Source organism: Periplaneta americana, chromosome 8 (assembly GCF_040183065.1).
Source record: "Periplaneta americana isolate PAMFEO1 chromosome 8, P.americana_PAMFEO1_priV1, whole genome shotgun sequence".
NCBI classification, from domain to species: domain Eukaryota; kingdom Metazoa; phylum Arthropoda; class Insecta; order Blattodea; family Blattidae; genus Periplaneta; species Periplaneta americana.
In genome coordinates this window covers 4541995-4554931 of record NC_091124.1, presented here as the reverse complement: position 1 = coordinate 4554931, position 12937 = coordinate 4541995, and the positions used below count along the sequence as shown (strand labels likewise).

The window sequence follows — 12937 nt, the reverse complement described above, 5'->3', positions numbered from 1 at the left end:
AGTGGATTAATCCTGCACAGGATAGGTACCGATGGCGAGCTTATGTGAGGGCGGCAATGAACCTTCGGGTTCCTTAAAAGCCATTTGTAAGTAAGTAAATAAGTAAGCAAGCTAATGCACCAAGACAGAAGTAACAGATGTGCATTGCCTCTGACACTCTACCTCCGTCTGCGACTATATCCCGTAGTAATCTAGTGAAGTGATATAAATTAACTTCGGAAAGTGAAACACCTTCGCTGATTATGAACTTCCGAAAACTAAAAGAGATCTCTTTATAGCTATTACATTTCAGCCAATTTTTATTTCAAGAAATTAGGCTATCACGTTCCGTTCATGAGTAGGGCGTAAAGTATTTTGTTAAACTAATCCTACAACGAAGGAATTTCTCTGTTCTAATTGCAGCATCCATAATGTAACCATATAAGGCCAAAGAGAATGTCCCCCCTTATATAGTCAATCATACACATGATGGAGGGGATATTAAAATATGTGATGGTTCGTCTTTATAACATTCAGTACAAACATGTCAGTCCTACGGAATTTCACGTAAATATTAATATAATTAGAAAATGACAAATTTAACTATACGTTTCCTCTCCTGCGTCCCGAACGTAATAGTTGTTCAAATATAACGCATTTAGAAATAATATTCCTCGCGCACACTCATTACGACGGTGGTGCCATGACCTCATTTTTCAGCGTGTAGAGTGCAGCACTATACCGCCGGGTGTGGTAGTCTTATCGTGAGTCACCATTAGTTCGAAGAAAGGTGATACGTTAAGTAAGGTTGTGAATAAAACCTAGGTAAGAAATATGAACATTTTTCATTAGTATATTCAAACAGAGCAGTGCAAGTGGTAAGTGATGGGTATATTGTACATTTACGTGCTGAGAAATGCGAGAAATTTACGTAACAAATAATTGTGATGGTTGTCATGGAAGTGACTCTTGTGCCAGTGACATTATTGCGACACATCCGTTTTTCACGTTTGTAGAGGAATTTCATAGAAATTCCGGATCAAAATCTGAAAGTACAGGTGTAGGTAGGTATAATTCACAGGTGAATTCACGTGTAAAAATTCAAATTTTACAGAAGCATGTGCTTAGGTCAATGATCGAATATGGATGCCAAAAACCTTGCTGTGTAATAGATTGAGATATTGACAGCATCTGGCTTACATGTTGTAAATGGTAGATAATGTGCTTTTATTGTGTTGCAAAACTTAAAGGAACTTGAAACTACTTCGTAATGGTATTCGTATAAAGTGTGTGTTGGAAAACGTAGACTACGGTACCTATCTAAGAAAATAGGTTAGGAAACTATTATGGTTTATGTTTAGCTACAGCCAGAGAACTACCCGCTTTAGGAAGCTACAGCCAGAGAACTTTCTGTTGGGTCTTAACAATGCATGTTTCTTTTAGAGAATGAAATTCAATGTTCGTTGGTTCTGAAATGTTTGTCTTCACATGGACTGGTGCGAGTAGCAGTATTCTTGCTATTAGTTTTAGTGCATAACTACGTCATTTTACGTTTACATATTGTGTAATGAACGCGGATAAGTGTATAATTTTTTCCAATGTTTCTCAGCACCCATTCAGTGAATCGTGCTATGCCATATCGAGATAGATGTGAAGATGAATTTCCCTTTCAATATTCCATAGATAAAATCTCGGACTTAATATAGGCTAATTCCATAAAAATTCCTAACATAACGTTGGTTTTAGGCCTACATTGAAAGCTAATGGAACACGTACACTTACCTAAAGTAGAGTAATATAATCTAACCTATCTTTAAGTAATCTAATCTAACCTAAACTTAACACTTTTGCACCAAATCCTAAGAAATCTAAGCTAACATAAAATATCACGTATTTAACTTTAACGTACCCAATATGAATTATCTTATAGGCCTAGCTAGCTACTAACTTATTACAGTAACCTAAGGTAACAAAAATACAGTATATTTGTGTTGTCAGACAGAAAAATGGCATCTCGCAAGACAACTAGCCGCCGCACGACCACAAAGAAGCGTGCGCAGCGAGCCACGTCCAACGTGTTCGCAATGTTCGACCAAGCACAGATCCAGGAGTTCAAGGAAGCGTTCAACATGATCGACCAGAACAGGGACGGCTTCGTGGACAAGGAGGACCTCCACGACATGCTGGCGTCGCTTGGTGAGGAACTGTCTTCTTTCACTTCCTATTCTAATTTTCTTTCCTTCATTTCTTTATCTTTATCCACTTTTTTCCTTCTCTGCCTTTCTCCATTTCATATCCTTCTCTTTCCCCTTCCATCTCTTGTCTTTTGTGTGTCATTATTTCCTTTTTCTTATCTTCCTTTTCAATATTTTACAGACGTGGACAAATTATTAACAAAATTGACGATTTTTATGATAATTCTATTTACAAAATTTGACTTTTCAATTTAGACTACAGTTGACAATTTTGCATATTTCTATCATTACAGTAGATAGAATTATACAAAAATGTCAAATGTAGGCTATTCTAAATTGAAGAGTCAAATTTTGTAAAAAAAAAAAATATATATATAATAAAATCTTCAATTTTTCTAATAATTTGTAAATATGCAAAAATGTCAACTGCAGTCTAAAGTGAAGAGTCAAATTTTGTAAAAATATAAAACACAAATCTTCGATTTTTTTAATAATTTGGAAATACCCAAAGATGTCAACTGTAGTCTACATTGAAGAATCATATTTTGTAAAAATATATAATAAAAATCTCCAATTTTGCTAATAATTTGTCCACGTCTGTAGTTGTCTTCTCATTCTGTTCCTTTTTCTCGTGTTCTCTCCTCTTTTCTGTCCATTGTCTTCTTTTTCTCTTATCTCACCCACTTCCCCCCTCCCTCTCGTCCAAGCCCAAAGTTTTTTTTGTTGGGGTCGTCTTCGAACAAAACTTCGAAGGTCTCGCTCTGCATTTTCCCACTCACAGACAAACATTATCATGAGGGCAGATAAAAAGTATGTTTTTTTCTTCCACCATGTTAATAATGTCAAAACAAATGCTTGTACAAATTTTGGCCACTTGAGCACAATTATGAGGGCCGTAAAAAAATAAGTTTACAGAAAGAAAACACAATTTTTATTGAAAAAATTTATTGGAACAGGTAAAACAACTGTTCAGCTATTTTGTAACATATTCCTCACTGGAATTGAGATATTTGTTATACCGTGGGATCAACAAAGAGGTGCAGATGGCTGTCACACACTGGTTGCAATCCTACACGGCAAATTTCTACGACAGAGGGATACAGAAGTTGGTCCCACGGTATGACAAATGTTTCAATTCCAGTAGAGAATATGTTGAAAAATAGCTTAACAATTGCTTAAATCTGTTTCCAATAAATCTATCCATGAAATTGTGTTTTCTTTCTGTAAACTGCCCCAGAGAAACTTATTTTCTTCATGGCCCTCGTAATTGCACTCGAGTGGCCAAAATTTGTATAAACACTTTGTTTTGACATTATTAACACGGTGAAAGAAAAAAATTTAACTTTTTTTATCTGTCTCTGTGGGAATGTTTGCTTCTAAGACTAAAAACTAAACAATTAATGAATGTAGTATTTCAGTGACAAAAAAAAGTCTTAACATTTGAACAAACTGACGAAAAAGGAATAATAGTGATTATATAATTATATTTTGTGTTCAAGTAAGTCTTCGTTCTTTAATATGCCATTAATAAGTTTATGCAGGAACATTTGTTATTAGTGATGCAGGTGTTAAAAGTATGTTTTGTATTTAAGAATATTTGAATATTTAATACATTATTTTGTTTGTTATGCTCATTTCCACTATTGCCCTGAATTTTAGTCCAGTTGGATATTATTGCTTGAATGACAATATCGGTACCTATTGCAATACAGCATTACTTAAGAGATGTGACACACATTGTGAGAGAATTCTACTGCTTGTGTTTTTTGCCATCATAGTTGAAATTCTGTGACGAGCTTGCAGGGGATGCTTGCACCAACTTCATGCTTGGTGATAAGAGAATTATACTGGGTTTCTTTTGGGTAGCTTTCAGGATTGTAATTGGTTTGAGTTCTCCATTCTTAGTTCCGGTTTTCTGTCGTTAAATCGAAATTACGTGTTGGCAGTTTACACCCACAAGCTTCCTACCTGACCATTTGGCAGCTTCTCATCTCGAAATAGTTGATATTAATTCGCAAAATAAACACGAATGTCCAAAGATATCCCACATCAAGCATTCATGGGGAGTAAACACTTCGAGATTGCAAGGTCGTCTTGGATGGTGTGTAGGCAAGCTGATATTAATTTATAAAAACAGGAAGTGGACACTGCTGTGGTGATATTTTAAGATTTTATGTGCTTGTTAAAAGTAGCACATGGTCAAGAGACCAGGTGACCTGAAAAGTTGTTGCAAAATTTCTGTGAATACTGAGTTGGAAATGTACTTCATTCAATATATTAGGGGTGGAAATGTTACAGTCCTAAGCCACACAGACAAAATTTTACAGGAGAGCATGTTGAAGGTTTAGAGTCCAATGCTATTAGATGTGGTACCATACTTTCTTTGGCGTATACTTACGTCATTTGTGGAATAATTTTTATAATATTTTAGTAGTAGCTACCCCATGTGTAAGAAATCAATCAGTCAATCTTCTTAATGTATCCAGCTGTTTGCTGACAACATAAAGTCCTCTATAGTCCACTGTAGTCTATTCAGTTCTTGTTTTTCATAAGAAATGAGGGGTATTTTGATCAGTGTTCATTATAGATGCCTGTTGCTAGTAGCCAGGGGTGGGGTGTAGTCAATATGTACTGCAGGGCTGTGTCTTCTGCAACTGGTACTGATGGTTTTAATTGACTTCTTTTGTGGTTTATGGATGGGCAGTATAGAAGAATGTGTTCCAGATCTTCATCATGATTATCACACCACAGACAAGTAGGATTATCAGAAATGTGAAATCGGTGTAGGCACAATTGAGTGACAATGTGACCTGTTCTGGCTCTTGTTAAAAATGTTTGAACATGTCTGGGCAAGTTTTTGTACATTTCCAGGTCATTTGGTATTTTTCATTTGGTAAAATTTTTCCTTTGTCAGAAGAGAGCCAATTGTTTATCCATAGGTTTGTAAAATGAGACTTTACTGAAGCAAAAGCATTGGATAGAGATATCACTTGAAGAGGTCTTGGTTGCAAATATGTTGCCTGTTTTGCAATATTATCGACTTTCTCGTTTCCAGGTATACCACAATGACTAGGTATCCATTGAAATGTTATTTCCTTTTGGAGTTCTTTTAGTTTACGTAGTTGTTTCTGAATTGGAATAATTCTAAGTGCATATAGGTTTGGTACATATTTAATTATATTAAATATAGCCCCCTTGGAGTCGGTAAGTATGCAAATAGATTTTTCAGAAATTTGAGTAACACACTGAAGAGCAGCATCAATAGCTAGCAATTCAGTGTCAAGACTGGAGGAGGATGAACATGGTATGAAATAAGAAATGGTATGTGTAAGAAATAAACTCTTGCAAAAAAATCATTTATCCATAACCATAACGAAAAACATGCCTTTATTAAATACTTTTGTGTTTGTAAAGTAGGCTTTTATTCAACATTACTTTATTCCACTAGTGAGATAAAGACTTTACCTCACAGTTTTTACTTTATCTCACAGTTTGAACTTTATCTCACAGTTCATTATTATTTTCTTAGTACCCGGGCACACACATATTTTTCCATTCAACTATTACTCAAGAAGTTAATATATTAGTTACTAGATGTCACTACCTCTACTTCTTTATTACCATTTCTTAAATATACATACACTCCATCTCCTTCTCATTTCTCTATCTAATACGTCGTAATTTATGTATTGCATCCATATCTAATATGTATTTTTTTCTTTTAATTTGTAATAATTTACCTTTTGGGAAGCGAGGAGACTTGAACCTGCGAAGTTGGGTTTACAGGATTTTATAATTTTATAACAACACGTGTTAGTCAACTGAGCTAAACAGACACAATGATTAATTACGTTTTAATATTCCTCTTAAGATTACAGAAGTAAAATGTGAAATTGTTTTAATCACATTAGTCCCGTGAATACTTCTAAATAATCCCTGAAACTTCAAAAAGATGAAAATACACGTTTAAAATGAAAAAAATATATATTGAAATTATATAATTAATTATAATTTGTTATTTATCCAACGCCTTAGATACCGTTCTTCACTAATCATGGCCTCCTACATCATGACCTACCTAGTACACGTATCGATTCTAAAATCCATGCCATGATATGTGATTATATGAGGACTTATTTTCAACATATTTTCTTTCATAAAACAGAATTTTTCGTTATGGTCATGGATAAAATTACGTATGGTACTTGTGAGCGTGATCTTCATTGCGCTCGGCTGACTCCTCATGCTTAAATCTTTCCACTCACGCAATAAAGATGCACTTACCTCACAAGTACCATAAATAACTATTTTGTTAAAGTGTGGCTTTGGACTGTCTCATTCTCACCCCTTCATATTGATCCTTTATATCTATTCTGTGAACCCTGTACCATTCTGTGTGCTGATTACCCATGTGCTGTTGCCCCTAGTTCAAAGTTTTTGTTTGTGAAATGGGTTCAGCCATTACTGCCCCTTTTCATTTGAATGCTAAGACAGATTTTCAACTTCTTTTTTTTCTTTCTTTGCAATATATTACTGTATTGTGTTACTGTAAGAAAAGACGTACACATGGCTTCAATTAAGATTTGTATTGGCTTTCCTAGTCTCCATAGGCCACAGGTTGTCCCTGCAATGGCACATCTGTGTCATTTTTCTGCAGCAACTTTCTTAGACATAATATAAAAGGCATTGCTCTCAAGCGTTGTGATGCTGTTTTACAGGCAAGAACCCAACAGACGATTACTTGGAGGGCATGATGAACGAGGCGCCCGGCCCCATCAACTTCACCATGTTCCTCACACTCTTTGGTGAACGCCTGCAAGGCACGGACCCTGAGGACGTCATCAAGAATGCTTTCGGCTGCTTTGACGAAGAAAACAAAGGAGTGATAAACGAGGAGAGACTCAGAGAGCTGCTGACGTCAATGGGAGACAGGTTCACCGACGAAGAGGTACGTATTCACAACTGCAACAGGAAATGTTGCACACAGAGAATTTGTTCCATTCAACACTACTTACAGGGTTTTTCAAAAGTAACGGATATCTTTTATTGTTCATATTTCAGGATGTCTGCCAGTAACGAAAGTAACCAAAAAGTAACTAATTTAAGCAATTGTAAGACTAGTATCCCTTGTCATAAATCCATTTCGATGATGTTGAGGTGAAAGTTCACAAGTATCAGTTTAAAAACTATTTAGGAGAGCTAAATAACGAATTATGTATTTTATTCTATTTATTTTTCATGAGCAAAACACATGACTTCATAGTGTAACCTCGTTTTCATTATTAGTAAAAAATCATGATTCAGTAAAATGCTGATCCAGTACAAAGAGGGATGCAGTGTTTTATCAAGTTACATGAGTGAGAGTCACAGATCTAGGAATTGTTAATTATACCAAAAAATAATTGTCTGAGGTTTAAATCTTTTTACATACACATAGAATGGGCATAACCAAAATAATATGGTGTGAAATCTCAATTGTTGGGGGTTACGTTCTTTTACAGTACTTTAACACTGTCATCTTATTACACATTAGTGAATGAAAGCAGTGTCTTGTATATTTAACACTCAGGCTGCTTTCAAATGCAGATTTAATGAACATTTATGAAAGAAAACCGTACAGTTTACAAATGAAGTCACGTGTCTTTATTGTATTGTAGAGAATACTTTCTGCTGGCAATCTACAGGACAGAAGTTCAACTTTTCATTCGGTTGCATATTAAATTATTTAATTTATGTATGTCTTTTAAATAAACAGTGGTGTCATTCACATGATAAAAAGAACTGACATGTTACAAACGATGTGGAACATATAATGGGAAAGTACATGTTGACAACTTGCTGATATTTTTTATGAAACTTGTAGTTTGTAATAGTAGTATAAAAATTTCGAAAGTAATCCCAATATATAAAAAAGGCAATAGAACAAGTCCAAGTAGTTACAGACCAATCTCTATCATTCCTGCGTTATCTAAGATATTTGAATATGTAATTTTTCAATCAAATTTATGATTATTTTGAAAATTAAAATCTCTTTAGTACTAACCAATTTGGCTTTAGGAAAAGTAAATCAACAAATGATGCAATTGAGCTTTCAATAACGGAAATTTTAAGAAATTTTGAAAATAGGTCACCAGTTAATGCTACATTCTGTGATCTCACTAAAGCGTTCGATTGTGTTGATCATAATTTAATTTTATCAAAATTAGAATTTTATGGTATTCGAGGGAACACACTAAATATTTTTAGAACCTATCTTCATGGCAGAAGTCAATTAGTTGCTACAGGTGAAAATTGGTCAAGTGTCACCACTACACATTATGGGGTTCCACAAGGCTCAATAATTGGTCCTCTGTTATTCTTAATAGCAATAAATGACCTTCCAGAATCATTAAAGCAATAACAATTATGTATGCAGATGACACTACTTTCCTATGTGCTTCCTCTGCTCTAAATCAATTACATGCTCTCAACAAAGACACTCTATCACAGACGGCTTTATGGTTTGAATCTAATGGTTTCTTGCTTAATCAAGAAAAAACTATCAACATAACTTTCAACCTAAATTATCTAATAAATAAGGACAGCAGACTCAGCTACACAAAATTTCTAGGACTTTTTATAGACTCCAGTTTAACATGGGATAAGCACATCGAATACATATGCACAAAGCTATCAAGTGTTTTATATTTGTTAAAGAAATTAATGACTCGTGTTTCTCAAAATTATTTAAGACGTGCCTACTTTTCTTTCTTTCAGTCGATAATCTGATATGCCGTAATTTTCTGGGGAAATGGAACCAAAATTGTAAGAGTCTTGATTTTACAAAAGAAAGCCATTAGAATTTTATGTAAATCAAACTATCTGGAACATTGTCGGCCACTTTTCAGACAATCACGGATTTTAACAATCATAAATTTGTATATATTATATGATCTAGTACTTTAGCTCGACAAAACATCGACAATTACTCATTAGTGGCCAATATACATGATCATGAAATTAGAAATAGTGAACAAATTAATATTCCGTATTGTAGATTACACAAGAGCAACACAAACTTTTTAATTATGGGGATGAAATTATATAATAAGCTCCCCAGTCAATATTATAAGTTACCAATCAATAGCTTCAAAACTAGATTTTACAATTGGTTATTAAATAATCCTTTTTATTCTGTTGCCGAGTTTTTCAACACAGATTTGTATGAAATTGTATTTTAATAAATAAGTTTAATTGCAATTTAGTTAGTTTTCTTTAATTTAAAAGTTTCAAATTATTTCATGTTTTCATTGTATTATTTAAATTTTATTGTTTCTTTTATTAGTATTTTTTAAAATGTTGTTGTTTTCTAATGCCAGGCGTTTGACAATAAAGTCATTTGACCTCTTGCACTCCAATATTTTTCAAAGATATTATCATGACCAGCCACTGAAGCACAGATTTTGAGGTGTTCCGAATCCATTTCTTGGTTTGAGTAATTTTTTAAAATGTATTTATATGTTTTTCAATGTATTCTGACGAAGCCTAAAACTGTATGTCTAATGGCCAAATAAATTGAATTGAATTGAATATAAAAAAGTGGACGCTGCTTGCAGGTGGACGAGATGTACAGGGAGGCACCCATCAAGCACAGCATGTTCGACTACATCGAGTTCACGCGCATCCTGAAGCACGGGGCCAAGGACAAGGATGACCAATGATGATTGTGCGGCCCAGAGGACGTGCCTTAATCGAACTCTTCCTCCTAAGTTTGTACTTACACAGCGCGTCCTTGTCTAGGATGCTTGACAAAAGGTTTTATGTTTCATACTTTTTTTTTCTTTCCTGGTTTCCACAAGGGACCATAACCTTGTATCTCTTTCTACTATATTTATATGAAATATTCGAAATTTAATGTAAAGTAAAACAGTTTGTAGTAATTTGAATCTATATTCATTCCAAAATGTGGTATATGTGTATAGAAGGATCCTGTGCATTGGTATTGCTGTTTGTGCTGGATTTTGTAAGCGTATTTTATATTGATCATCTTCATTTTGTAGAATATATAAATTGTATAATTAAATGCAATGCCACCTCGTGTAGTGCATACTAATAAACGACTAGATAATCACCAGCTTTTGTTTTCATTGCCAGTTCCGTAAAGGTTAGGTATTAAATTTCTACATCTCCAGGTCCAGGGTGGATAATTCTTTAATTCAGAATAGCTATTATTACTATTTAATACGAGAAAAATTCGTACCGGCACTGGGAATCGAACCCAGGACCTCTCAGCTCTGCGCGCTGAGCGCTCTTTCCAACTGAGCTATGCCGGGACACGATCCACGGCGCGGGCCGAACCCCTCTCGTAATGCTTTTATGGCCTTACTACCTGCATTTGAGACGATACAAATCATATATGCAGGAGTGCATATTTTAAATGACTTTGTATGTATGTATGTTTGTATGTATTTATTCACACTGCAATGGGTATATACCCAGTGACAGTGGTAACTAATTACACTCAATAATGACAATAATAAACTTATTAATTAAAAATACAATTAATAATAATACAAATAATTAATGTTAACAATAATTTATAATAATAATAACAATAACAACAACAACAACAGGGAATATCCTAAATTAAATGAAACGATCACTTAAAATAACATTTAAAATAAATCTAATTTGTATCTTAAACCTAAGATCGAACTAAAACCCACGAATATGATATGTTCATATCTGCACAAGTACCTTTCAACATTACACTCATTTCGCTGTCAACTCACTCACTGCACTGGAACTACGACACATTTCACTGATTCTATCCTGATTTCACTAACACTTCAAAAACATTTCACTGTTGAAATACTTTGCACTGCCACTATAAACTATAAAGCTTCACTGACAGGAACACGTTTCATTGACACAGCACACTTCACTGACACAACATAATTCTTCACTGATACAACACTTCAATAACAAAATATCATTTACACCCTTTAAATACTGTGTATAATTACCGTCTATTAGTAAAGTCCTTAAGCCTATTTTTAAATACATTTTTGGTTGTTGGTAGAGCCTTTAGTAAGTCTGCAGGTAAAGCATTCCAGTCCCTGATAGTACGATTGAGAAAAGAAAACTTTCTAGTGTCGTCTTCTGCCTTCTTTCCCTCAATTTATATGAGTGGTCGTTCCTTGAAGAGTAATTTGGCGGATGCAACCTATTTTTTATTTCTCTCCAGGCAGGCTCACCTCTGTATGTTTTGAACAGTGCGCATAATCGAATTCGCGTTCTCCTGTCCATGAGTGTGTGGCCATAAAGTGCTCATTCCGATTACGGGGCCTTGGATGAGTCCCGTATCGTTATTTTTCGTCAATGAGGTGGGCGAGACCTCATACAAAAATGAATATGTGATCAGAATAGCTAACTCTGCATTTTATATCGTTACCAAAGAAAGCTAGCAGCACCTGCTGGTTTGGACACTTCTTTGTTTCAAATGCCAATGAAGTAAACATGTATGATAGGTCACTGTTTGACCGAGTCATTATGTCGACCTTGATTTCCCCCAGCCGTTCTGTAAAGGCTAGTTGCTGGAGTGTTAAGCTCTTGCCTGAAAATATTTGCTGCTCGGAATTGCAAGTCCGCGAATATTATACAACTGTTTAAAATAATTTAAAGAAAAGGACCCTGCCACGTGACTTCCCCCCCCCCCACCCTCCATTTCACCAACCCTGCGACATAACCATTTGGTCGGACAGTAGGTGATGCTGACAATTTTAATAGCGTATTGTGTTTATTTATTTATAAGTATTTAAGGCGTTAAAGGCCGTGTGATGTATCTTATCTCACTGTGGAAAGAGAGAGAAAGGAGATGTCTTACTTCGTCTCTGTTGTTATGGTGATGGGAGAGTGGAGCGATGTCGTCCATCTATCCATTGGCAGAAGGGACTAGTTGATACATTCTGTAGCGCAAAATAAAATTACAAAATATCTCTCCTCGACTTTCTCTGTGTTGTTATGGTGATGGGGGAGTGGAGCGATGCCGTCCATCCATCCAGTGGCGGAAGGGACTAGTTGATACATTCTGTAGCGCAAAATAAATCTACAAAATATCTCTCTTCGACTTCATCTGTGTTTTGGTGATGGGGGAGTGGAGCGATGCCGTCCATCCATCCAGTGGCAGAAGGGACTAGTTGATACATTCTGTAGCGCAAAATTAATCTACAAAATATCTCTCTTCGACTTCGTCTGTGTTATGGTAATGGGGGAGTGGAGCGATGCCGTCCATCCATCCAGTGGTGGAAGGGACTAATTGATACATTCTGTAGCGCAAAATAAAATTACAAAATATCTCTCTTCGACTTCATCTGTGTTGTTATGGAGATGGGGGAGTGGAGCGATGCCGTCCATCCATCCATCCAGTGGTGGAAGGGACTAGTTGATACATTCTGTAGCGCAAAATAAAATTACAAAATATCTCTCTTCGACTTCATCTGTGTTGTTATGGTGATGGGGGAGTGGAGCGATGCCGTCCATCCATTCAGTGGTGGAAGGGACTAGTTGATACATTCAGTAGCGCAAAATAAAATTACAAAATATCTCTCTTCGACTTCGTCTGTGTTGTTATGGTGATGGGGGAGTGGAGCGATGCCGTCCACCCATCCAGTGGCGGAAGGGACTAGTTGATACATTCTGTAGCGCAAAATAAAATTACAAAATATCTCTCTTCGTACTGTGTAGTTCCGTCACTGAGCTTGTCTTTCAAGAAACTGAGTTCC

The 12937-nt window shown here is 35.5% G+C and overlaps 1 protein-coding gene and 1 non-coding gene across 4 annotated transcripts; one reads left to right on the top strand and one right to left on the bottom strand.

The window, feature by feature from the left end:
* The first annotated feature begins 648 nt into the window (after positions 1 to 648).
* On the top strand, positions 649 to 10287 carry sqh (Myosin regulatory light chain sqh). 3 transcript variants are annotated; one of them, XM_069832279.1, is made up of 4 exons: positions 649 to 804; positions 1978 to 2175; positions 6893 to 7122; positions 9770 to 10287. In XM_069832279.1, the coding sequence occupies exons 2-4, from the start codon at positions 1986 to 1988 to the stop codon at positions 9872 to 9874; spliced, it is 525 nt and encodes a 174-aa protein (XP_069688380.1). In that variant the 5' UTR covers positions 649 to 804; positions 1978 to 1985; the 3' UTR covers positions 9875 to 10287. The 3 variants fall into 3 exon arrangements, with proteins under 3 accessions (XP_069688380.1, XP_069688381.1, XP_069688379.1); XM_069832280.1 differs by having other exon boundaries at positions 677 to 804; positions 1982 to 2175; XM_069832278.1 differs by lacking the exon at positions 649 to 804 and adding an exon at positions 864 to 1043.
* A 123-nt stretch (positions 10288 to 10410) lies between these two features.
* On the bottom strand, positions 10411 to 10486 carry TRNAC-GCA (transfer RNA cysteine (anticodon GCA)). Its single transcript has one exon. It is a non-coding gene; the product is annotated as a tRNA-Cys (tRNA).
* Positions 10487 to 12937: the final 2451 nt, after the last annotated feature.